This window comes from Hirundo rustica, chromosome Z, assembly GCF_015227805.2.
Source record: "Hirundo rustica isolate bHirRus1 chromosome Z, bHirRus1.pri.v3, whole genome shotgun sequence".
Classification (NCBI taxonomy): domain Eukaryota; kingdom Metazoa; phylum Chordata; class Aves; order Passeriformes; family Hirundinidae; genus Hirundo; species Hirundo rustica.
In genome coordinates, this window is record NC_053488.1 from 10,737,703 (window position 1) to 10,763,682 (window position 25,980).

General features: G+C 37.8%; 1 protein-coding gene across 1 annotated transcript in view; it reads right to left on the reverse strand.

The window, feature by feature from the left end:
- Positions 1 to 25,980, reverse strand: part of NDUFAF2 (NADH:ubiquinone oxidoreductase complex assembly factor 2) — a 63,519-nt gene that overhangs the window by 23,161 nt on the left and 14,378 nt on the right. Inside the window, exon 2 of the mRNA XM_040090543.2 lies at positions 3,772 to 3,861. Within this exon, the coding sequence (XP_039946477.1) occupies positions 3,772 to 3,861 (90 nt within the window). The remainder of the gene's footprint in view (positions 1 to 3,771; positions 3,862 to 25,980) is intronic.

The window sequence follows — 25,980 nt, forward strand, 5'->3', positions numbered from 1 at the left end:
TACTTAAGAGAAAAAGACTATTACTCAAGCTGCAAACTGCAGATTCTCCTTTCCTCTGTGAATTCCTTGTATTTGCTGACAATATCACAAAGAAAAAAACCTCACTATTATGAAGATGAGGAAGTTAAGCAATAAAACTGTAAATATAGCTCATAAAAACTGTACTGGCCAGGTTGTTTCTTCTCCAAAACAAACCTGAACAGGATAACTTGATTTGAAAAGTGTGTCTCAGGTCTGACAGCTGCAGCTTTTTTAAAGCAAGTCCATATACCCATGAAGGTATGTGATCACACACAACCTCCCAAAAATCTGCAACCTTTGGAACGACACTGTGATATCAGAGGGATTTGTGCTAAATTTCTGGAGAGATATAGAACTTTCTAGTGCTATACACATCCCAACAGCGTGAAGCAATGGGTTTGGTGTAGCAATTTGGTTGAACATTGCAGTCCAAGACCATTTGTGAAAGGATGATTAGCTCACACCCATCTGAGACAATCTGACTGTCTGTGTTGTGTTCCTCCTAATTCCAGCCAACTGCAGACAGAGATTACTGAATTGTCCTTAATGAGAATTCATTCACAGGAGAGCAGTTACCTGAAGCTTCTCAGTGTCTCTGGTGCAATTTGCATGACAGTCACAGAGAACTAAGATGAGCACAGATGGCTAGAGAACTTCTGGATGAGGAAAAAGGCCTTCAGAAGGCTGGATAAATAGCATTCATCCATTCAAGTACCAATTGATTTAGTTAGGACAAGCCTATCAGGTTGCTGCTCCTTCAGAAGACAGCTATTTAGGACTGACAGAGAACCAGAAACAACTAGAGCAAGACTTGCTAAGCCAACCTGGGTACTGCAGCAGTAGAAGACAGAAACTCTTGATACTGTGGTTTCGGCATAGTTGGCAAACACTGACAATAGTGTTGAAACACCTTTCAAAAGCTTTCAGCACTTAGTACTAGCCTCAGTTGATCACAGCAAAAATCCTAGGAATTAGTGTAATGACAATGATAAGACAATGTAGTGGTTTCACATTCATTGAATTCTGTTTACTGAATTTAGTGTAGTGGTCTTAGTATTTACTCTTTTGTCCTGTGGAAGAGGATCATGAGAAGCAAAACAGGTTCAAGCTTAAAAATAAACAAATAGGTTTATTAACACACACTAAAAGAATGGAAAAAAAAAAGTTGGAAAAAAAAACCCAAAATGAAATTTTAAAACACTCTTCCCTCCCCTTACAAACTGTTAACTTTCTTACAAACAACATGGAGAGACACAACCTGTGATTTTCAGTCAGTATCTCCATTTAAAGGAGTCTCTCTAGAGTCCTATGGAGACATTCGCCACAAAACAAAAACAGTCATGTGGCTCCCAAGGTCACAAAACTGCAACTGCCTGGAGTTTTTGCAGACTGTGCTGTTCCACCCATTAGAAGCCTTTTCCCTGGCGACTTATGGGCCTTTCAATGTATCTGGGGTACTGTTTAAGAATGCATTTGCTAGTACAAAACACGGATTCTCTTCTTCTATCTCTAAAATCATCTCTATCTCAAAAGAAATAGAGACCTCCTTTTAACCCAGGAGGGAGGGGCTTACTCAGTTCAAGATTCTTGATTAAATCTTGATTATACCAGTCCCTAACTTTTGACTAGAACTAGCATTCCCCCAAACAACATTAAGATATTATAAGAAATAGTCTATTTTTCCATAGTTTACACCAGAGAAGTCTGGTTAAAAATGTCCACTTCCTCAATCCCTCCGTCTAATAACCTTTATCAGTTCTTTCACTCTTGCTCCACTGACTTTATGCTGTGCCTTTTCTACACACACTCTGTCTCTTTCTTCTCTCTCTCATGGAAGGGTTAGGCTTTGGTAGCTTCTTTTGCCAGGAAAGGGTTAAATCTGTCCAGGCTTGCAGAGGCCATTCGATCTTTGGTGGGCAGCAGCTTATCCCCCACTGTATCTCAGATCAGCTGGGTTTCTCCTTCTTCACTCTTTTTCCCCTCTGCCTGGGAGTCACCAGAGGAGGGGGCAGGATGGAGAGCTCTGCCCACCCCTCGGCGACAACTGGCATAGCCCCAGCCCAACTGGGCTCATAGCTGTTATCAGGGGCCTGGCAGAGATCCCTCTCTGCTCCAGGGCTCCAGGGAGGTTTTAAAAATAGTTGACGTTAAGCTGCAACCTCTCTCCACCACTGGGAGTCGATGGAGCCCGGCCAGGTCTCAGGGCCAGCTCTCCTCAAGGGGGGAGAGTGACAGGCCCAGCTGGCTAACAGGACATCCCGACTCGATGTCACCTGTTCAACTGGCCAGGAGGAAAAGGACTGACCTGAACAAAATCAGGATTTATATGGGTACTTCCCAAAGTTGCATTCAACATTCTCAGTGGTCAAAGCAGATGCTAATATCTAAAACTAGCCTCTGATAGGTCCCTGTCCTTTCCAAAACAACTCCAAGGTCCTGACAGGGCAACACTCCACATTCCTCCCCAACTAAAAACCAAATTGTGCCAACCTATGACAGACAAGATAAGAATGTTTTCTATTTTTCTACTGACTCCATGAAGGGATATAATGGGCCTGAAGTTTTTTCTTTGCTCAATATCATCTCCCTCAGAGAAGAGCATCAAGCATAATGGAAAGGGAACGAGGTAAAGCAAATATACTAAGACATTTCCTCCAAACCTGTTGTAGATTCAATTCATTTGCAGCTCACTGACAAATTAGACCACAGTAATATCTGTGTATGTTGGGGGTTAGGTATGTTCCTTTTTTTCTTTTTTTCCTTATAGAATTTTCCCTCGTAAGTTGTTAGTTGACTAAGTATCAGCACTTAGATGGTGCTGGACGAACATAAAGGAGGTGGCTGAAAGTCAGGAGGGGGAAGAGCACGTGAGTTTTCGGGCAGGAAAAGGACAGAGCAGGGGGCAGCTTCCTTCTTCTTGCTCTTGGCATCAGAGAGAGGACGGTCAGGCTGCTGCTTGCTGCAGGAGAAGTCCACTGTCAACAGAAAGTCCAGTCCTGAGAAATCTGCCCAGAGTCTCTTTTGCGGTAGCTTATGGTATTAGATGTTCAAGGCTACACAGAACTCATGCAGAAACATTAGAGATCAGAGTACTTGGGCAGTCCGGAATTACAAAAAAACCAGGCAGGATCATAAAGCTTTTCAGCCCACCCCTCGATGTAAATTGGGGTGGTCTCAGCCTAATTGGCGCCCATAGCTCTCATCAGGGGCCCAGCAGAGATCTCTCCCTGCTCCAGGGAATTTTGGAGAAAGTAGCTGTTGTAAAGCAGCCATGTCTCCTTCCCCCTCCCAACCTAGGAGCTGATGGAATCCGGCCAGGCCTCAGGTCAGCTTCCCCCCAAAAAGGGGGAGCAGCAGGCCCAGCTCGATGTTACCTGTCTCTCTCTGGCTAAAGGAAAAAAGGAAAAGGGCCAACCTGCAGGAAATCAAGGAGTTTTATATGGTACTTCCCAAAGTCGTAGCCAACAATTTTCAGCAGTCAAAACAGATGCCAATATTCCAACTAGCCCTCTGATAGGTCCCTGTCTTTTCTAAAGCAATTCCCAGGTCCTGACCCAGGAAATCATTCTCCATTCCTCCATGACTAAAAAACTAAACTGTACTAATCCATAACATGCAGTTAAATAAAAGCCTGCCTTACCTAAAATGAAAGATGACAAATTACTTGTTTACATTGTCAGGCTTTCCATTAAAAATACAGAGCCTATATTCAATGGCAAAATTATCTTGAAATAAATCCAAAGTATTTACCTTCCCATTCTGCTGGAAAGTCACCCATTTGATACTGATATGCTTCACGATTTACTGCTTCTACAAATCTTCTTTCTGGTATAATCTGCCCTATAGCAGAAAAAAAGGAAAGAAAAATACATATCTTTATATTATATATTTTATATATAATTTTTATGCAGTTACATGTAAAAAATTTTAATAAATATAATATTTAATTTTACTTATACTATATTGTTATATATACATATTATATACTACGTATTTCCATATAAATTTATAATTGCTGACCACCTTAGAATTTTGAAAGAACTGTATTTATTCACGTGAGTGCAATGACATATAGGATGAAAACGAAATATTAAAATACTGAGAAAATTATTACCATCTAGAAGTTAATTTGAAACATTATATTTCAGTAACTTCAAGAAAAGCTTCAATGATCTATTTCCAAGTTGACTTGTATTACTGATGATGATAAACAGCACTCAAAGCTCACTGTTTACATTTGCAAAGCAGTCAGGCCACAACATCTCCAATTACTGGCAACTGCCTTGTACTTCTATGACTTTTCATAACAGCCTATGAACTAAATATTTTTTCTTTAAAAACAAAAAAACCCTCAGTAGGTAGGAACGTGATAGGGATTCAGTATATTGAAAGGGGAGACAGTGTGGGGAACCTGAATCTACATCCCACATTCTGATTCTATTACTGTCAAAGAAGAATTTAAAAATTCAAACAGTAAGGTGGTACACAGCAAATTGACTGTCAGATACTGTACTACTGTATGGAGAAAGGGTATTTTAATTTACTTTTTAAATTAGCAGGTACCGGAAATATATGCCAGATTCTCATCCCTCATAGGGTAAAACCTAATAATATTCCCTAGGCATTTTCTACTATCTTTTTCTCTTCCTGGGGTGCTGATATGCAGAAATTTGACATTTTGAGGAAATACAAAGTATATCTGCATAAAACATTTTATTTCATAATGAAGTGATTAATGCAGTTCATTCCTTCAGTATGCTTTCAACAAGTATTTCAACTGAAGTCATTTAAAAACTGAAACCACTTGGGACTTAGAACTATTAGTAGCTAAACTCCATGTTATTATTCATTATTAAGTATTTAATACATTAAAATAAGAACCTGTATATAATCTGAAATTCCTTCTCTAAGATTTTTCTTTAGCTTTATATTTTATTTTTAAGCAATGCAACATTTTTATTCTTTCAAGATATGCCATCAGGCAGAGTATGGTGTAGAATGCCTTCATCTTCAAAATTAGATATTTTTAATCAGTGTTGGAAATTATATGATTTATACTTATTTGTCTTATAAATATACAATTCCTATATGCTGATGAAATTATAGTTCATACCTTGCTGTAACTTTTTTTTTTTCAATAATATAATGGATGATTTAATTTCTTACACTGTTCTTACACAAAGCAAAACAAAACTACAGAATTACTTTCTTCACATACAGATCTCCAGAAAAGCTGAAGATTTATCTAATTAGGGCTGATGCTGCCCAAGTCTCAGAAAAAACCCAAAACCCTCTTCTCCAATCTTGTAAATTTAACAGACTTTACTGTTAGAACAGCACCTTTAAAAAAACTGCCCATACTTTGTGTATCACAACATCTGAATAAATCACCATTAGAAAAAGTAGTGAAGAACTGTTTTTTTCCAACTGGTACCACAACTTGTGACTGGTACTATTTAATAAAATATTCCACTTCTTATTCTGTTGCAAGCTTTCATAAAACTCACATAAAAATTCATCCTCAAGATCCCACAGTCAAATCATACTGTACAGCCAAACTCAGAACTTATTTCCCAAATGTGTTATTTTGAGTACTGCTGGTGGCTTTTAAGTCTCTCTGCATTTGTGATGCACACATGACACTAATTAACTTCAACTGTCTGATTTTCCTTGTCCCCTAGGTTTTTTTTGGCAGACCACCACTGACAAATAATTTACATAGGCTTTTGCAGGGAAGATCACACTGAGGCCTCTTTGAGTGTAATTAAAACATTTTACCATTTAGGAAAGTGGGTTTTTTTCACTTTATTGACTTTTTTGCTTCCTATTAATTCATTCCCATATTTTCAAAAAAAACTTGGGTCTTTGCTACAGCAGTGCAAGAAATTCCATTTGTAAGAGCATACATATGAAGCAATTAAAAATAGCACCATAAGAACAGTGTTAACTTTTAAATTAACCTGATTTTCATGTGACCACTGGATGTTAGAAACACTGAAGAACCATGAATTCTTCAGCTTGGGATTATATACATAACACAATATATCCAATTGTGTCTTAAAACAAAAAGCAGCTCACTTCAGAAGGAATTTACCAGATGTACAGAACAGTCTCACATAATATCAGATACAACATCATTTACACTGAACATCAAAGTAGCCAAAATTTGCAAGTTTGCAAGAGTTTTCAAGCTGGCAAAAGGTCCAAGAAGCCTAAATAATTGCCAGAGCCTTCAGCAAGTGATACAGTATTTACATATGTTACATTTATATACATTCTTACTTCACATATTTTCTCTAAACCTTTCAGTCCCAGTCTACCGAAAACCCAACATGTCATGACTGGAATGAATTTGTATAAAAGCCCCCAAACAAAACTGTTTAGCAGAAGTTTCCTGGCCTGCTGGCATAAAAAGGGGATAGTCAAAGCTAGCAAAAGAAATACTCAGTGAAACATAAAGGGGTAGCCAATGGCATAATGAATCAGTTTCTAAATTTCTACAGACTTATCTATAGACTTAGGAGCCTAGAAACCAAGCTATATTTTCACAACAAAACCCATGGTTAACAGCAGATATGCACAGATGTTATAAAATTAATATTTTTTTCAGTAACTTCTAAGAGTCTTTCTATGGGCAAAATATCCTAGTTAATGCACTGCAGTGACTAAATAATATATACATGTATTTACAGTTAGAAAAAGCCATTTCCAGACAGAAATAAATAATGAATCCCAAAACTGTGGTGTTCTATAACCAAATTATTACTATTCTGATACCAATGTCTTAAAAAAAAAAAAAAAAAAAAAAAAAAAAAAAAAAAAAAAAAGGTATATACCCTATTCTAAATATTTTCAGCAGCCCTAGATTGTTTTTCAGTTTACAAAACCATTATTTGAAAAATATTTCCTATTAACCCTCAAACAAATTTGTACAATGTGTACAGCTAAAAAAACTGTGGCACACATTATCTGTGAGAGCAGGGGTGGGACCAGCAACAGGAAGCTGAACATTTCTGGCACCTGAACTGAGCTACCTGAACAAGTGCCCCTGCCAGATATAAAATATCAGCATGTTTTGAAGTCAGCAGATGGAAATAGGATCTTCCTCTCACACACTACTACTATGTGAAAGTAACAATTCCCATTCAAACTGAATTAATATCAGATGATCATGAGAACTTAGGACCAGGACTCTTTTGGCCTGATGGTTTGAGTCCATGGAAGAAACATCTCACTAAGATTTTTTTTTTTTTTTTAATGCACAGACTGAACATGCAGCCTTTGTGAATTTAAGGCAAATGGCCTAAATTCCAGTTTGCACAGCAGTGTGCTAAACTTCGTGATGAAAGAAGCATTTTTAAAGCATACCTTTTTACTGAAGTGCTATGTACTTCGAAGAGATTAAATTGTACTTGATTCACTAACAGCCTATTATTTCATTGTCAGCAACCCAACATAAATGTCACATACTCAAAACAAAGGTTTCTCTTACAACACTCAAGGAATGGGTCACCCATTTCTTTCCTGTTTGGTAACCACCAAACAAACGGTAGTTTTTGCTAAATGTGAAGGAGCACTTAAATTAGCAAAGCAACTAAACTATGAGCGGTTTTTCATACAAAGCAGAGGAAGAACTACTCCTCTAGAAGTAACAAATGTAGATTAACATATCTATAGGCTGCAGGAGCAGCATCACTGTCAGAACAAGACCAAGAGTTTTCATCTCGACTGAAGAAGGGACAAGTTTCTTGTAAGAGACAACCATTTTAAGGGTGAGTATTAACTTGTGAAAGCTGCTGTCTTTGCTTTGTATAGATTTTTAGCTGAGGGAGTCTGTTCACTGATGACTGTCTTCATGTCACCTCGTGGACATAATTCCAGTGTTTCTGCAATAATTATTTTCAACTTAGTAAAGATATAAATATTTTAAAATAATATCCTTTGCTTGAAGAATAATGATTTTTCCCCCCAAATTTAGATTTCCATGAGGTTAATTAACTTTTGATAAGTGACAAATTAATAACTTCCAACAGTTCATTATACTCATTCATACAATAAATACAATATTCTGAAATACACAATAGTTAAGTATTTGCACCTAACATCTATCACTTACAGATATAGTTCTATCTTCTCCAATAATTAACACACTTGAAATAATCTAAAATGCTTTATGCTTTATAAAATCATAACAGAAACATGTTACAACTTTTAAGAGCAGCAAGACCACAGATGTTCGATGGTTCTGATTTCCATTAACCTGAAATGAACCAGATCAGTGACTTCCAGTTTTACAGCAATGCAGGATCAAGAATTATTAAACTTGTTAAGTGCTGACTCAGTAAGCCATTTAAAGCTGTATGTATGAGGCACTCATGGTCAAAAATTGTGTTTCAATTTTGCTATTTATATTTAAATTGAAACAGCAATACATTTGGCTTTCCAGAGTTGTATTCAAGTACTAATTTCTTCTCAAAGGAAGACATGTTTCTTCAGACTTCGATTTAAAGTTTGAAGCCAGGGAAAGTGCTTCCATTTTTGGGAACATGTACTGTCAAAGAAAAAAGACTCACGTACACTACAAACATCACAGTCTCATTTCACTTACCAAAAGAATTGCCAGCTGACAAAGTCAGTAACTTCCTCTGGGATCAGTGCCCATGGAGTTCACAAAAATCTTATGTTTTGAAAACCTGCTGTATCTTAGACTGTGGCAGTTAAATTAAGTAACATTTGTTGGTGAAACAATTTCCTCCAAGGGACAGACAAATCCCTCTGCTAAATAGCCACTGCCATTGTAGCCCCTGGGCTCTCTTAATCTGGCACCAGGATGTAGCACCACCAGCTCCCACCCCCTGCTCACTGGAAAGCCTTGGGTCTTCCTTCTCGTCTGTGAAGCCCTATACATACCATGTCTTTAAAAAGAAGCACTGTTTTGTAAATAAGTCTACAATAAGCCTACTAGAATTATGCAACATTACATTCTTTTGGGAACACAAGTGCAAATGATACTAGTACAAATGAAGGTTTCCAACAGTTCTATTGGTTTCTTTTGGTTTATCACATTCAAGAAATGCCCTTCTACCAATTACTGTCAAAATGTGAATAAATCTGAGAGTCAGGTGCTGAATTTATTCTGTAAATGTATGGAAAATAGCTTAAAATGGGACGCAAGCATGTATAAAGGGAATTGAGCAAGCAGATAGCAAGTGCACAATAACTTGTACTCTTATAAATAAAAACATAATGCAGGGAGATAAACAAAAAAGCAGTGACACAGGGAAGAGAAATTGTTAAATGACAGCAAGGGTATGAATTGTAAATAAAATGAAAAGAAAGTCACAGTTGTGAAGAACATCCATCCTGCAATATGACCCAACACAGCCGTGTTGCAGACTGGTTTGAATGATTCATTACATTTCAATTAGAAATCTTTTGCAAAACTCATTTACCATCTCCGCTTTTTCCACAATAAATAGAATTATTACAACTAGCTGCACACAGATTCTCAGGATACTAATGCTACTTCTGGGGTTTAATATATTTTAATTAATTTTACAAAAGGATTGCAGATGTGAGATTTGCAAAGAAAATTCAATCTTATACAAGGTCTGAACACAATAACAGCTAACATTGTACCCCACTAGAAAGAGTACTATTTCACTGTGTTTGCTTTTCATTGTGGAAGTTAGGGAAGAACACTTATCTGTTTCAGCCACAGTCAACCCAATAGTGCAACTTCTGAAGAAAAGTTAACGTCCTTGAGATATATCACCCACTTCATGTATATGCATATCCTACACATATTTAAGGAGCCTTAAATGTTATTCTTTTTTTCTACAAAATTACATCTTTCATTTATACAGAAATAAAGAATGTTTAGTTTATTTGGTTAGAATTCTACGATAAACAAGTATTTCAAAGGTACTTTTTAAAACAATGTTAAACAACACATATCAGTAAGAAGTAATTCAGTTGATCAATAGCAATGCAAAACAATTTACCATTTGACAGGTTTTATGTTTGTTTGTTTGTGGGGTTTTGTTTTTTGGTTTTTTGTTTTGTTTTTGTGTGTGTGTGATTCCTCTCTAGCTTTCCATTGTTAGGTTACTTTCAAACCTCTCTCCAGAAGTTTATTTAAGTTGGCCTGTGTGCATATACCCATTAGTTAAGGTACTTTCCAGTAATCCCATAGTTTAGCTGATTTTGGTGCACTCAGAGTGCTATAGGTCATGAAGAAATTTAAAAAAAAGCCTTCACATACCCAAGGAATTGCAGCAATACCTGATCTGCTTCCAAAGCTATTTTAAGCAGGAAAAGACCTAAAGTGCAACAGCTAAGAACAAGGACTAACCATAAGTCAAAGCTTTTTACATCTGAGTCAAATCATTATTTTATTTTATTTTTCTACTCAACTTTCAGACTTCGTGTCATCTCTTTTCAAGTTAGAAAGGGGAAATGCTTACAAAAAAAGCAACATAGAGTCGACATTTGATGTTTTTTTCCTGTTCAAGTTCCACAGTCCTGGCTTAACTAAATTGTAGACTAAATAGAATAAACTGAGGTCTATGCACTTTCACAGTATGTAAAGACCTAAACATCAAGTACTTAAATACCTATTTGAGTGCTCATTGATTTAGGAGTATCGCACCAGGTGCAAGTATTGTAATAGTTGTCAATAAGTTTATGCAAAAATTTCTATGTGAAAGCAATTACCCTGATGCTAGAGAAAGAAAAGAAGAAAGACCATTTTTGGATGGAAACCTTTAGAATTGAATAGCTTGTAATAACTGTAATACAAGTATTTGATACACAGAGTTTACAGCCAACAAAACCACAAGTTGTGATACTTAGAAACTCTATAACCAAACAATTTCATTTCTTTGTACATCAAAGACTAGTAGGTTCCTAAACCTACTGGTAATAAAATTAAAAACAGTTACTCTATTATTCTCTATCAATTTAATGTCTAAAATGCAAACTCAGAAATAAAGACACTCACAGATATTTTCATTATTGCAAATTTGCTCAATTAACCTAATTAGCATTCTAACTCATTCTTCTCTGATGTGAGCAGCTAAGATATGTGATCCCCATATCTTTACACTAAGATGTCACACAAGCACTTTAATTCTTAAATATCAAAACCACATGACTTGTGTCTCACCACACTAAACTGCAACTCTGCTTTGTCCCGCTGTGGAGAACTCCCTTTTTAGTTTCTGCAACACTCGAGTGCCTACTGACCTCAAAACTCTTATTTGTTGACCTTCCTTAACTGCAGTAAAGGATGGCACCAATGCAGACTACAAACTATGAGGAAAAGGTTTCCAGACACAACTTGGTGTATGTAGCTGCCTTGTGGTGCATTGAGAGCTGCAGGCAGAAATCTCTAACACCAAGATTAAAGAAAAGAGCTGAACACTGAACTTCTCAACAGTCAAGATGAACAGATACTCTGAAACAAAGTTGTCAACGGATTGACGATGATACTGCTTTGCTGCTTCTATCAAAAACGAAGATACTTCAGAAATATTTGACCTTTTCCTTCTCCTGCCCTCTTTCTTCCATAAAAACGGAGACAGAAAAGCACAAAGCATTGTAACCAGAAGGATAACATTTGTTATATTCTATTATAGCAATTGTCTCAATGGCATTTCTTACTAATTGTTTTCATAACATGGATCTGGTTTATGTGAATGCATATTTATTTTTTTACATGACCAACATAATGTTACTCAGAGAAATAAAATTGAATCTAACATATTCTCTCTTATCTGTGTATGTGTATGAATGAGATGGAGCATGCCACAGATGAGATTTTCACCCCTAATAAAGATAACCTATTTTAGTATATTTCAATAACATTTATTTTCTATCTTGATAATTTATTATGCAATCAAATCACATATGATAAACTTTCTGTAATTATCAGCAAGAGTCTTATTTTTCACCTTAAGGACACTTCTGATTTACAGTTGCATTTTACATGCTGTACAGATGTCTGCATGTATATTTAAATATCCAAATTCAGGCATTTTTAGATCAAATCAGTTAAACTGAAAAATCTTTCCTTTCTGGCTGCCTATATTTCTCTTTAATCGTGGTCAGTCTAGGACCTTATTACAAATAATTTGTTACTATAGGGCTGAGGAAAAAATGCTAGCCTCACAAGTTTTGTCATTTTTCCCCCCACTTCCCCTGCAGGCTGCTATTGTTGGTGGCCTTTATGGAAATATAAATTCAATCAGCAGCTGCAAATTTCATGAGACGTCCATCTTCATGCTGAATTTCTAACTGAGTGTCAAAACAAACTGTGGATTTCTCCCTGATGAAACACACTTTGAATTGTAAATTTCTGCAATTTTCTCATGTTAGAATTTGAGTTGCACTAAAATAGAGCCAGTCCAGATATAGTGCCTGCCAGATTGAGACAAGTAATTTTCCCCCTCATTACCTCAACTCTGACATTGAAAGGGTTAAAAATAACCCACAAAACCCTATCTGTTTCTTTTTTATTTTACAATAAAAAATTAAATCCCATTTGTTCTTTTTAGAAGAAAAATAGAAAGGCCTTCAAAACATTCCAAATACTCTCAAATCAGTCTTTTGAACCTGCTATTCATTTTACAGTGTTTTGCAGTGATAAACCCCCAGAAATTAAGTGCAATAGAACTTAAAGAATTTCCTATGGTGCCAAAATAGTTCATAGAGACAGTTTGTTTCTTTTAAGCCCCAACTTACATTAAATGTTGATGGAAAATAGAAAATAGATACATAAATTACAAAAATCAAAACTTTAGTGGAGTTTTGAATGGTTTACTGTTTTCTGAATACAATACAACAAAGTTTCTCATTCAATTAGTGTTTATTGTAGTAGCTTAGGAGGCACACATAGCTTATGAAGTATAAGATATCAGTTAAAATATTTTGCTTCAGAGAAACATTTGTTTCTCTCTTCTGTAGGCACTGACATGAAACATATAAAACAATACTACTTTACCAATATCCAAGCAAACTAATTTGTCTGTTTATTATAGAAAGGAAGAAAAATTCACTATTAATGATGATTTATCTATTCACATAGTTGAGAACTAACTGACCTTCTTTCCCTGACTAGTTTCTTAAGTATAATTCACTGATTTAAAAACCAATAAATATGCAAGAGCACTAGTCTATGTCAAAGTTAAAGTTAGTCTCCAAAAAATACCCAAGGAAACAATGCTGGTATGCAGCCAGAGAAGGACTTGCACTAGTTAGGTGAAATTTTATGCTCTGGCAAACAGGCAGGTCAGAGAGGCATGTCACTCAGAGGAAAATTACTGGGCTTCCTACACTTATTAAACTTGCTATTCTTAGAACATTCCCTGCTCGGCATGATAAAAACACCTCTCAACTTTGCTGAAAATGTTATTTCAACAGAACTCTGATTTAGTTTCATTGAGTTACAACATCCAGATCAAATAATCTTGATACTTTCACTTTTACACTGTCATATACTTATCAGCTTTAACAGAAGGAAAAAAAAAAAAAAAAAAAAAAAAAAAAAAAAAAAAAAAAAAAAAAAAAGAAGAAGACACACACCAATCTCTCCTCCAATACAAGTAATTTTATATAGTGAAGCAGATGTTCTGTCACACATGGTTTCCAGTCACAAGTTTTAGCTATAAATTCTGCAATTCTGCTCAGGTAGGTACTAAGAGTGGTAATTACTGAATCTATTATAATAGCTTTCATTATAACAGAATCTTGAATATTATTTGGTTATTTTTATCTGTGGAGCCTACCAGAAATGAAGGTAGGCGTAACAAGGCAATCTAGTTCTATTTCTCAAAATATTGAGAGCACTACTGGTAAGAGTTTGTAATAACTGCAAAGCATAGGAACAGAATCCTTCCTAATTGTATTAATCATTGTATAATAACTGGCCTCTTTAGGATTTATCTCTTTTTTTTGCATTATTTCAAAACCTCACCATTTCTCAAAAACAAATGCTTCTATATTTTATCCATATCTTCCAAGTTCTAGACCATGACACTTTATTAAAATTCAGGGTGTTGAAGCACTTCCAAAGGAAGCAGATTAAACTTCCATCAGAGTAATTCAAATCTTATGGAAGTAAATGAAAACTGGAAACAGTGTTAATAAGCCACAAAAAGCTGCATAAAAGAAAACCCACAGTAGTATAAACCCAACCGTGATCCTTTAAAACCTAGTATGATCTATGTATTTCCCTAATGCCATCTTCTGCACTGTAAAGCCACTGAAGAGTGTGATTCCATTTTCCCTTTCAATATAACCTAGGAAGACACTAAACTTAAATTTCGGCAAGGTATTAGAAGCACCTCAAATAAAATAACTTATTGAAAATTGATGAGACGTTTAATCAAGTCGTATAAAGCAAACAAGAGTTTCCAAAGCAGGCACATGCAGTGGTTAAAACTATATTATTTGGAGGACATTCAATTGATTCACCATAGGCATAAAATACACACCCTCTCTGTGAACATGAACTGTCATATGTTCTACGTGGCCTTCACTGTTGATGGCACTTTAACAAGGAAACAGAGATGTGATACATAAAGAATACTGCAACCGTGGCCAGTTGTCCAGTGCCATAACCTTGTACCTAAATTCTCTCCATTCCTACCTAAAAACCAAAACAAACAAACAAACAAACAAACAAACAAACAAACAAAACTGTGGAAAAGCAACTGGACACTAGCAAGAAGAGAAAAAAGAAATATTACAGTTGTTACCATTGAGGGAGAAAGAAACAGAATCACAGTACTTCCTTCCATCAGCCGATGGATCCCTATGGAAAAATTGTCATATTAACCCAGTAAAGTCCCAGGGAAATTAAAAAGTGAATGGAAATGTCAGTTTATCCCTCAGGCAAGGCCTGATTAATTTCTAGTATTTTATAAGCGTTGCTTAGATAATGGCATCTATAATAATACTGCATCACCCCTAATATACACAAGGTTTATCTTTTAGAAGGAAACATGATTAGTACCCAGCCTCCCAAAACATATATAGTATTTATAATATCTCAGTATAATAGAAATCTCTGCGCAGATTTCCAGAAATGTTTGTGTTCTAGACCTTTGAACCATTAGCAAAACTGCAAGAATAATCACGTTGCTCAGTAGTCTCCAGTATCACTATTTATGATAGCCTTGAAAGCCTCATCTGGAGTGATGCCATGCTAATTAATGCATAACCAAGCAAATGTTATCCTTTTTCTGTTATTCTACACATTAAGTGTAATTTTCAAATATTTTCCATCAATGAGATGATCAACAAAAAGAATTTAGAATCTAAAAAAAAGTTTCCTAAAGAGGCTGAGTGCACAATATAAGACTTCTCTAAAGCTTGATGTAAAAGGAAAAAGATAATCACTAAACAATTTCTAGGTATCTAACGTAAAATCCTAGCCTTCCATGGTCATTAATATTTACAACTGCATTCCTAGTCCCCACTAAAACCATCACAAGTTTCAATGTCTTTCTTTCACTTATTCAAGATTAGCTCAAACTGCTTTGTTATTCATCTGCTTTCTCTTGAAAAGGGAAAAACCCCAACTAACCATCAAAAACCTGTTTCATAGTTGCTTTCTATGACATTGCATCTTCTCTACACAAATTTCCCTCCCTGAAGGGCATGAACCTTACTGAATTTAGCAGTCAACGATGCAGACAGAGATGTTAAAGACCCTCTAAATTTAATTCCTTTTGTAATCTGCATCACAAATAGCAGGTTCAGAGTACTGTCCTATAGTCAAATTATGGAAAGGAGAGCATTGAAAAGGAAAACAGGAGTGTATACTTCCTTGTATGGATTCTCCCATCCAAGGCTTTCTACACCTTTGGAATAAAAAAGAGGCAAGCATAGGACATCCACCTTTTCTTCTGAAGGCAAACAATGGAAGTCCTGTTGAAGATACAGGGTAGTAGCTATCAGACTAATCTGACATCATACACTACACATCCATCAGGCAAGCTCTCTTCTAACATTTTTTTTTCACCATTTTATTTTCTTTAGTATCTGTGAAACACTTATTAATACTATACTGAAGAAACTACCAATCACCTTCCTTTTAGTCCACTATTTTGTTGTTTTCCACATGCAAGCACACTATTTGTTAGGTGTTTATCATACTTTAAAAAATATTCTAATGAGCAATAATTCTACTGTCCACGTGAAAAATATTTTGCATTCTTTCATTTTACAACGAGTTGCAGAATCTTTTTCTCTAAGTAGAATTAAATACTATGTTTCAGTTCTCATTCATCTTCAGCCATTTTTTACTCATCACATTTACACAAATCTTCAGATGCACCCAATAGACTAATTTCTTTTGTGCCAACTCTGTCACTTTTTATAGTTTTGGCTGACTTCCTTACACTGTATCTTTTCCTAATTAGCAATGTCACCATTTTTTTTAGTCAGCTCAATCTTCCTTCTAGTCCCCTCTTTTCTCCCCAGTTTAGTTGAACTAACTGAAGTAATTTAATTTAGTCCAACTAAACAGATTGGACATATACACTTACAGATTCAAATCCAGAGCCAACTCATTCTTGAACTTCACTGCACACAAATGGCTCAGAATTCTACAGAAACACCTCAGAATCTCTGCATCCGCATTTGTTCATTTATAAAATGCATCAGAACCCCATTATGCCAATGTCAGTCCAATAGTCTGCCATCTTATTCATGCAGATTATCCACTCTTGCCTAGAAATTACCTCCTATAAACTGTTTCAATTTTACTAGTAGTTATGAGGTCTTCTATTACATATGATTTCATGATAACATTGTTATTTTAAAATATTAACACCTTAAAGTATTAAATAGGGATGATTTAACCTACTGTGTGAACTTTACAGTAACATAAAAATTTCAGTCTGCCAGTAACTCTTTGAAAATAAATCTGAATGCCTTTTGAAATGACTCAAAATAAAATAATAATGTGTAAATGACAAAAATGCCATCTAAAACCATAAAATTTTCTAAATTCACAGAAATTTTGCCTTCATGGTCTGCAAGCTCTTTCAGCATGACAGAAGGCAAACTACAGAACACGCCTTGGGAAACAACCCTGAGAAAAAGAGGCGTGTGCTGCTATTCAAAGATATGCTGGCTACACATGAGCTGGGTAGTCAAAAGGAGTAAAATGTTATTGCTACTTGTGAATTGTTACTAAAATTACTCACAGTGGTTGCTATACTTTTCACAGCTTGAGGATACGAGGAGAGGTAGGTGAAAAGTCTAGTGAATACCGCATACATAATTTGCATGGCCACTGCAGGGACACATAAGTGACAGAAAAAACCCTCATAATTTGAGATAGGTCAGTTTTAAATAGAAAATAACTTCTTTCTGGATCAAAACTGTATCAAGAGTCACCTTGGTATAACTACAACTTTAAAAAAAACGAAAACTAACAGATTATGCTCTCAGTTTTAGAAATTATAATGTGCTTCAGATATTAAATATTCTTCTACACAATTGAACAGATGGAGTTTCTTATTGTTTGTTATCTGAACCAATACTTAAAATATAGTTCAAATTAAACTGAAAAATAATGCCTTTTAAGAAGAGGGTGCACCTTCCCAAAAATAATGACAGCTGTAGTGATTGAGCTGACATCATTATATGTCACATATATATATATCACATTATACATTTATGCAATACTTAAACTAAATGTTAAAGATAAATACACAGTGATTTAATTTGAGGAATAACACACATATTTCACATTGGTCGCTGTCATGGGTAAACAGTATTTTGTGTCTCTGTTTAGGAGGAGTCTGTGAGATTTAGCAATTTTGTATCTCATGGTTATTTGCTTTCATTTCTAGCCCATCGCTGCTCTGCTTGTCAGTTATCTGTTACTTGTTGCATTTGTCTCCACTCATATCAATTCCTCATTGGTGGAATAGGTTGAACCTATAAAGGGAGGCAACTCATTCTGGAGTGTTCACCGTTAGCGTCAAACCGAGACAGCGGATGGAAAAAAGACACCAAAACTGCAGCATAAGACTCCTCTAAAGATCAAATGCTCATACATTTCTGCTCACTTTCCCCCTCTGAACTGTTTTACTGGTTCCAAAACCAGTTATAAATGGACCGAATCACAAATACAAACCACCATCCAACAGTAAAGCTTCCATTGAAGAGTGCTTTTTAAAAATTTTTAGTCCTTTTTATTCCATTTGTTCTTAAAATATATTCATTATAAGGAAAATTTCTGATTCGATCCAACCTTTTTCTGCTTCTCACCTTATTGCTAATGTTTACTTATTTGGCCTTTCATGACATTTCCTCTATACAGTCTGTCAACAATACTGCTTTCAAAAATACTTGCCACCACACCCTTTCTCACTACAGTTACATTTTTCTCTATATGCTGTTTCATTGCTTTCCAGCTTTTTCCTTTGCATCAGCAAAATGAACTAAAAAAGCTCCAGTGCACTACCGTATTTGCAGCAATTTTTCTAACAGCTACTCTCAGAAATATGTAACTAATAATTATCTTGCAGTACTTACAAGGCAACTGCCTCATGGCACTGCCTGTCCTTCATCCCTGCTTGTCTTCCTTTGTTTAACTTCTGGAGACACTGCAATCTTTGCAACACAAACACCCTTCAGACAAGTATTTGTAATACAGATACCACAACATAAATCACTTTTGCTATTTCTTTCTATGCAAATTACTGCTAAAATAAATTACTCCACAGTTTTGCTGAGTTTCCTCTCAATGTTCACCCATCATGTACAGAGAAACAAATTCTTCTCTACTAAGAGTTTAGTCTGCCTCGTTCTGTCTTACCTTCTCTCTCTCTCTGTCTGTATCTTCCAAATGCATGTATAACTTTCATATAAAAATTAGCATGTCTAAAACAGGTCTTATTTCTTCCCTTTCCACATAATCATGATAAATGCCATCATTCTCCTCCTTTCTTTCTGGTACTCAGGCTTTCTCTGCAATGTGCAGGTTCTTTCTGTATAAGATATTTTCAGTAAGACTTTCCTGATTTTCCACACTGCTAAATCTGCCATTCAGGCACAACTATAATAACCCAATTATCCATTGACACGGCATACACATCCCACCCTACTCAAGAATTTATAGCACTGCTACAAAGATTGGTTGTCTAGTCAGGAACTGTGGGAAGTCTATTGTGTCTTTAGAACCTCTACAAGGTTTCTATTTTTCACTTGGACTACAGGTTACTTTGTTTTCAAACATCTATGCAAGGAGGAGTCTCCTCTGTACCCTTCTCTTTCTACGGCCTGAGACAGGCAGACTTCTATCACATATGGGTCTGTATCAATCAAGCAAGTTTTGGAAGAACTCCATGGATACCCGCAAAATAATTTCAAAACTTTCTTTTACCTTCTATTTGATGTGAAGTGTAAAATTTCTACCATGAGTGGGTTGTGGTTTTGCTAATAGGGATAGCCATTACTATCCCTATTTATCTACAGTACCTCTTCTTAGGCATCAACTTTAAACACCTTGGATAAAGGCTATCTTTCCATCTCAATGATCAAGCAGGTACTAGAGATAAAAGACAATGCATAATAAAAACCTGAAAATAAATGTAAACAACACAGATGGGAAAAATCTTGCTGCAATATCCAGGAAGATAAAATAAAAGTAAATATGGCTCTTGTTCTTTCCTCAGCAGTACAAACAGTTTTGGAGTAGTTCCACAGCAGGTGTTTCCTACTATAAGGTCAAAAATGTGAAATAACTGTATATAAACAAATACATTTTACCAGCAGCAAGAGAACTTCACTATTCTTCAAATTTAATTATTTTTATTCTAGTTTCAGAAGGTGCTTCTTTTCAAGGTATTTGGTTTTTTGGTAGAATATGGAAGATAGAAATCAGGCTTTTACAGACAACAAATCTACAGTATGGAGGAAGTTAAGTATTTGAGATTTCCTAACTTACTTTTTTTGTTTGACTTTTTTTTTAAACACCCAAAGGGAGAAATATAGAGTAAGGGAGGCTGACAGAAAAATGACAAAGAATCATCACTACTAGTGCATTACACTGAGCAATCTCAGTGTATGAATCAAGATGCCTATAATCCACTTAGCAGCCTTGTGCTGGTTTTGGCTGGAGTAGAGGTAATTTTCTAAACAGTGACTGGTATGGAGCTGTGTTTTGGGTTTGTGCTGAACACAGGGTTGATAATACAGAGATGTTTTTGTTATTGCTGAGCAGAGCTCACACAGAGCCAAGGCCTGTTCTGCTGCTCGTACTGCCATGGTGCTGAGGGGCTGGGGGTGCCTGGGAGGTTGGGAGGAGACACAGCCAGGACAGGTGACCCAGCTGACCAAAGGGATATTCCAGACCATGTGATATCATGCTCAGTATCCAAAGCAGGGGCAAAAAGGAGTAAGGGACTAAGGGGGGTGTGTGTGTGTGTGTGTGTGTGTGTGTGTACAACACATGACACAACATTTGAAGTGATGGCATTTTTCTTCCTCAGTAACCATTATGCTATCCTGAGATGGCAGATTTTCTTCTATACATGGCTTTCACTCTCCTTATTGAACTGTCTTTCTCATACCCCTCAAATTCCCCAGCTTTTAGCCTTTCAGTTCTTACCCCAATCTTGCTGGCGGGGGAGGAAGTGAGCAGCTGCATGGGACTTGGTGCCTGGCTGGGGTTAAACCACAAGTCTCTATAAATTCAGACTTGATAGCATGCAGAACACATGATCTAGCAGCAGTAGTTTTATCATTAAGTAATGCCTAACTATTTTATCTAATATATCTATTACACCTAAAGAGTCAAGAAGCTAGACACTGAAGTCAGACTTGATCTCAGGACGTGTTTGCCAACAGAAGAAAAAAACCCGCAACAAACCAATTTTACAGAACAGCAGGTAAAATTTATTTCCTTCCCTCACCCATTTATAAAGAAGACACACATTTGCACTTCACATATTTGAACAGACACACTGAGTCTGTCTTTGGTTTCCACTGCGTTACTGTAACTATTTTCGTCTCTTCGAGCTCATGCAGTTTATTTCCACTTAACTCCCCACTTACATTTAGGTAGTTGTAGTCCTGCCTCATGTTATGCCATACTTTGCTACTAGAGGAAGATTTCCTTCATGTCTTCTACACCAGGATAATACAGCTACAGGGATTCAAGAACACTTAAGAAGCAACACAATCCCTTTCAGCTCAAGAGGACAGAGTCTGCAAGCTGATGCATTTTAATCCCCAATCCTCTGTCTTGATTAACAGAGGTAATGTTACTTTGTAATGGCATTTCCATTACAACCCCTTTTAAAGAGTACCAGCCGTGCTGTAAACATTTACCACAAACCAGATTACTGAATGCATTCAGTTTGCATGGTAGGTATATGGATGTCAGTAAACTGTTCTACAGTTCTTCTGGCAAAGTCCAGGAACAATAGCAGTAAGATTTTCATAGCAGTAGGTCCCCAGAGTGAAAACCTTGATCTTTTAGATTGGACATCCAACACAATGGAACATAAAGAGATCTCCATTTTCCCCTGGGTGGAACAACATGAGTGCTTGCCCCTATCACTCTCCCAGAACCACACTGGTTGTGATGACTCCCTTTCATGGTCAACTAAACAATACTTATACCCTAATCACACGGTAAAATTCAATGCAGTATCTTTTGGGTCATGAGATAGTAATTCATACTGAAAGACCTGATGTCTTATGTACTTCAGTAACTCACAAATGTATTACTACAAGATAGTTTGATGACTACCCTTCATACTAAAGGCACAAGTTCAGAGATACAGTCAGAAATTGTAAAAAACAGATAGTAAGAGACAGCGCCAAGCTGTCACTCAGGAGGCATGTCAGGATGTGCAGCTAGTTGAAGCCCTCTTTCCTTTTTAGACACAACTGTAAATGGCTCCAAGGTGCTTGGGTGACACATGCTTATTTCTTTACTTCAACAGTCTGCTCTCCAGCTGCCTCAATATTATTAAAGCAAATCTAACATACAACTGACTTGTGACTTATAGACAAGCATATTTTTTCTTGGTTTTCTGGTACATTGAAACTATTTTGGTAGGCTAGTATGGTTAGGCATTCAAGGCCTCTAACTCTGATTTGGATTAGCCAACTTCCTTTGACTGAGGGGAAGATGTGAACAACCAAAGAACATGGAAAAATCGGGCTTACGGACTGTTCTGAACTGTCTTATTGCACAGAAGCAACACAGCAGCAAAAATCAGTTAACCAATTAATTACTCCAGAAACTATTTATTTACACATCTTTGAAAATACCTATGGTCTGTTTCAGAGGGTAGAGTTAGTCACATTTGGGAATACAGGGCCTATTGCAAAAGTCTGAAATCTAATATGCCCTTCAAGAGACTGGGCCTTCCTAACTACTCCCTGCCATCAGAAGAAAGTCCTGGTCTGGAAAGGACAAGGACCTCCTCAAAAAGCATTACCTTACTATTGTACAGGATCTGCACAGACCACACAGGCCTTTTAGTAGACATTACATTGGCAAAAAGTTTCTATAAAGTTTTTTTAAAATACTCACATTGGCAAAAAGTTTCTATGAAGTTTTTTTTAAAATACTCAATTTGATAATCTTCTCTTCTTGTGACAGGGTTAAATGGCTTCTTCCAGAACTGAAGAACAGTTTAACAGACCTGCCAAAACCCTGTGATCATAGCAACAAATCATAGTAAGCTTCCTATTTCTGCAAATATTACCATTTATTTCTCATACAAGAGATCTGTTTTAATCTAAGACAAAACAAAAAGCAGAACCTCATCAGTAATCCTATAGAAACACTAAGGAGTAAGCTACATATGGAGGCATGTGTTCTGCTGGCAGTCTTCAAGGTACCTCCACCCAGAGTCGCCAGCCTTCCACAGTACTTCTAGCTCAAAGGTTCCAAAGTCTTTCTTTGTCCCACCTTCTTAACTCATGCAACCACATGTTCAAATTTTTCAACTGAATTAAACTAGCTCAGTAATGGTTCTCATGAATGATACTGTCAGCTTGCAGAAGAGAAGGCAAAGGATGAATATGATCTCTCCCTTTCATCAATGACAAATTCATGTTAATCAAGAAAGTCAACCGCATTTCACCTTCAGGTTCACAACACCCTCTGGCTCCAGTTTTTTGGACTTTTTCCCATGCTATTACATATCTGGGTCAGAAACAAATCCAGAGCTGCCCATTTTCCAGCCCTGGCTCAGAAATTGCTACCACAGCATGTCTTTTCAATTTGAGATGATGAAAATGTCACAAAACCAGCTGATTTCATAAACTACCCGTTATCTCCCACGTAATTATTTCAAGAACAACCTAGGAAGTTTTGGTACATTACACTAAACCAATGTCAATGCTTAAGGATACTGATTCTTGGTTCTCAAATCAGGGACTCACTCTGTGAGTCACGCAGGCAAGGGTATGGCTCCTCCACCCATGAGTAGCGGGCTGATTAAAAGAGCCCTCTAGGGAGTGCAGCAACCCAGAGTGGGCAAACGGGAGTGGCACGTCTCTGAGGGTGTGGCTCGGCAGTTTGGGAGGCAGTTCGCATAGGTAGGGCAAACAGCCAGGGCTGCAGGTTTTTCCTGCTACTGAGGTTAGTCTGATGTTTGCTGTGTTTCTGTTGGTTGGTCGGGTTAGGTGTTTTTTTGTTAGTAATGGCTTTCACACAACCAAAAACTAGTTAGTACAAGTGTGCATAACCAAATAGAAACCTCTAAAGATGATGAGTCTATACAGACCCATTCCTGTGCAGAGTGTTTGAGCTTATCAGTGGTTCCAGGGGCAGAAGAAGCCTGTCTGTGCTGTGAACAAATGAATGATCTCCTTGTGCTGGTGGCTGAGCTCAGGGAGAAAGTTGAAAGACTAAGGAGTATTAGGGAAAGAGAAAGGGAAATGGATTGGTGGAGCTCTACCCTTCCATTCTTGAGGGAGGCCCACCACGAGTCAGAGGACTCCCACGCCTCTGTCAGGCAATAGGAGGACACCTGGTGGAAGAAGGGGAGTGGAATTACCTCCCTGCTTGGGGAGGTAATAATAAAGATTCCTCCCAACCCCCATCACCTACCCAGGTACCACTTCAGAATAGGTATGAGGCCCTGGATTATTTAGAAGGCCCAGATTATTTAGAAGAAAATTATCTGCCTACTGGGGCTCCCAATTATGCTTCATCTGTGGGATGGATCACCACCTCTAACATCAAAAAGAAGAGAAGGGCAGTCATGGGGGGGTGACAGCCTTCTGAGGGAACAGAGGGCCCCATATGTTGACTGGACCCATCCCACAGGGAGGTGTGCTGCCTCCCTGGGGCCTGGGTACAGGAGCAGAATGATCCTGTTATCCAGGAGGCAGTCAGAGAACTGCTGAGCTGCTTGGACATTCGTAAATCTATGGACCCAGATGGGATCCATCCCAGGGTGATGAGGAAGCTGGCAGATGAGCAAAGCAGCTCTCCATCATTTACCCACAGTCCTGGCTCACTGGTGAGATTCCAGATGACTGGAAACTGGACAATGTGACACCCATCCACAGAAAGGGTGGGAAGGAGGATCCTGGTAATCATAGGCCTGTTAGCCTGACCTCAGTACCCAGCAAGGTAATGGAGCAGTTATAGAGTGTCAGCACACAGCACTTACAGGATGGCCAGGGTCTCAGACCCAGCCAGCACGGGTTTAGGAGGGGTAGGTCATGTTTGACCAGCCTGATCTCCTTTTATGACCAGGTGACCCACCTGGTGGATGCAGGAAAGGCTTTGGATGTTTTCTATTTGGACTTCAGCAAGGCCTTTGGCACTGTCTCCCACAGCACATTCCTGGAAAAGCTGGCAGCCCACGGCTTGGACAGGAGCACTCTGTGCTGGGTTAGGAACTGGCTGGATGGCCAGGCCCAGAGAGTGGTGGTGAACGGTGCTGCATCCAGCTAGCAGCCAGGCACCAGTGGTGTCCCTCAGAGGTCTGTGCTGGGGCCAGCTCTGCCAATAGTTTTATTGATGACATGGATATTGTCTTCCATTAGTAAATTTGCAGATGACACTAAGCTGGGAGCGTGTGTCAATCAGTTGGAAGGCAGGAGAGCTCTGCAGAGGGACCTGGAATGATTGGATGGATGGGCAGAGTGCAGTAAGATGAAGTTTAATAAGTCCAAGCACTGAATCCTGCATTTCAGCCACAATAACCCTCCTCTGCAACGTTATAGGCTGGGGACGGTGTGGCTGGACAGTGCCCAGGAGGAAAAGGACCTGGGGGTGCTGGTGACAGCAGCTGAACATGAGCCAGGGTGTGCCCAGGTGGCCAAGAAGGCCAATGGCATCCTGGCCTGGAACAGGGATGGTGTGGCCAGCAGGAGCAGGGAGGTCATTCTTCCCCTGTACTCTGCACTGCTCAGGCCACACCTTGAGTGCTGTGTCCAGTTCTGGCCCCTCAGCTTAGGAAGGATGTTGAGATGCTCGAGAGAGTCCAGAGGAGGGCAACGAGGCTGGTGAGGGGCTTTGGAACACAAGCCCTGTGAGGAACAACTGAGGGAGCTGGGGTTGTTCAGCCTGGAGAAAAGGAGACTCAGAGGTGACCTTATCACTCCACAGCTTCCTGAAGTGTGGCTGTAAACAGCTGGGGGTTGGTCTCTTTCTCCAGGCAGCAACTGACAGAATGAGAGGACACAGTCCCAGGCTGAGTCAAGGGAAATATAGGCTGGATATTAGGAATAAGTTTTTCACTGAAAGAATAATAAAGTACTGGAATGGTCTGCCCGGGAAGGTGGTGGAGTCACCATTCCTGGATGTGTTTAAAAAAAGACTGTGGATGTGGCATTTGGTGCATTAGACTAGTTGAGGTGTTAGGGCATGGGTTGGATTCGATCTTAGAGGTCTCCTCCAACCTAATCATTCTCTGTGTGTCTGTGTGACAGATTAAGCAAAATTTCTTCCCTGAAATT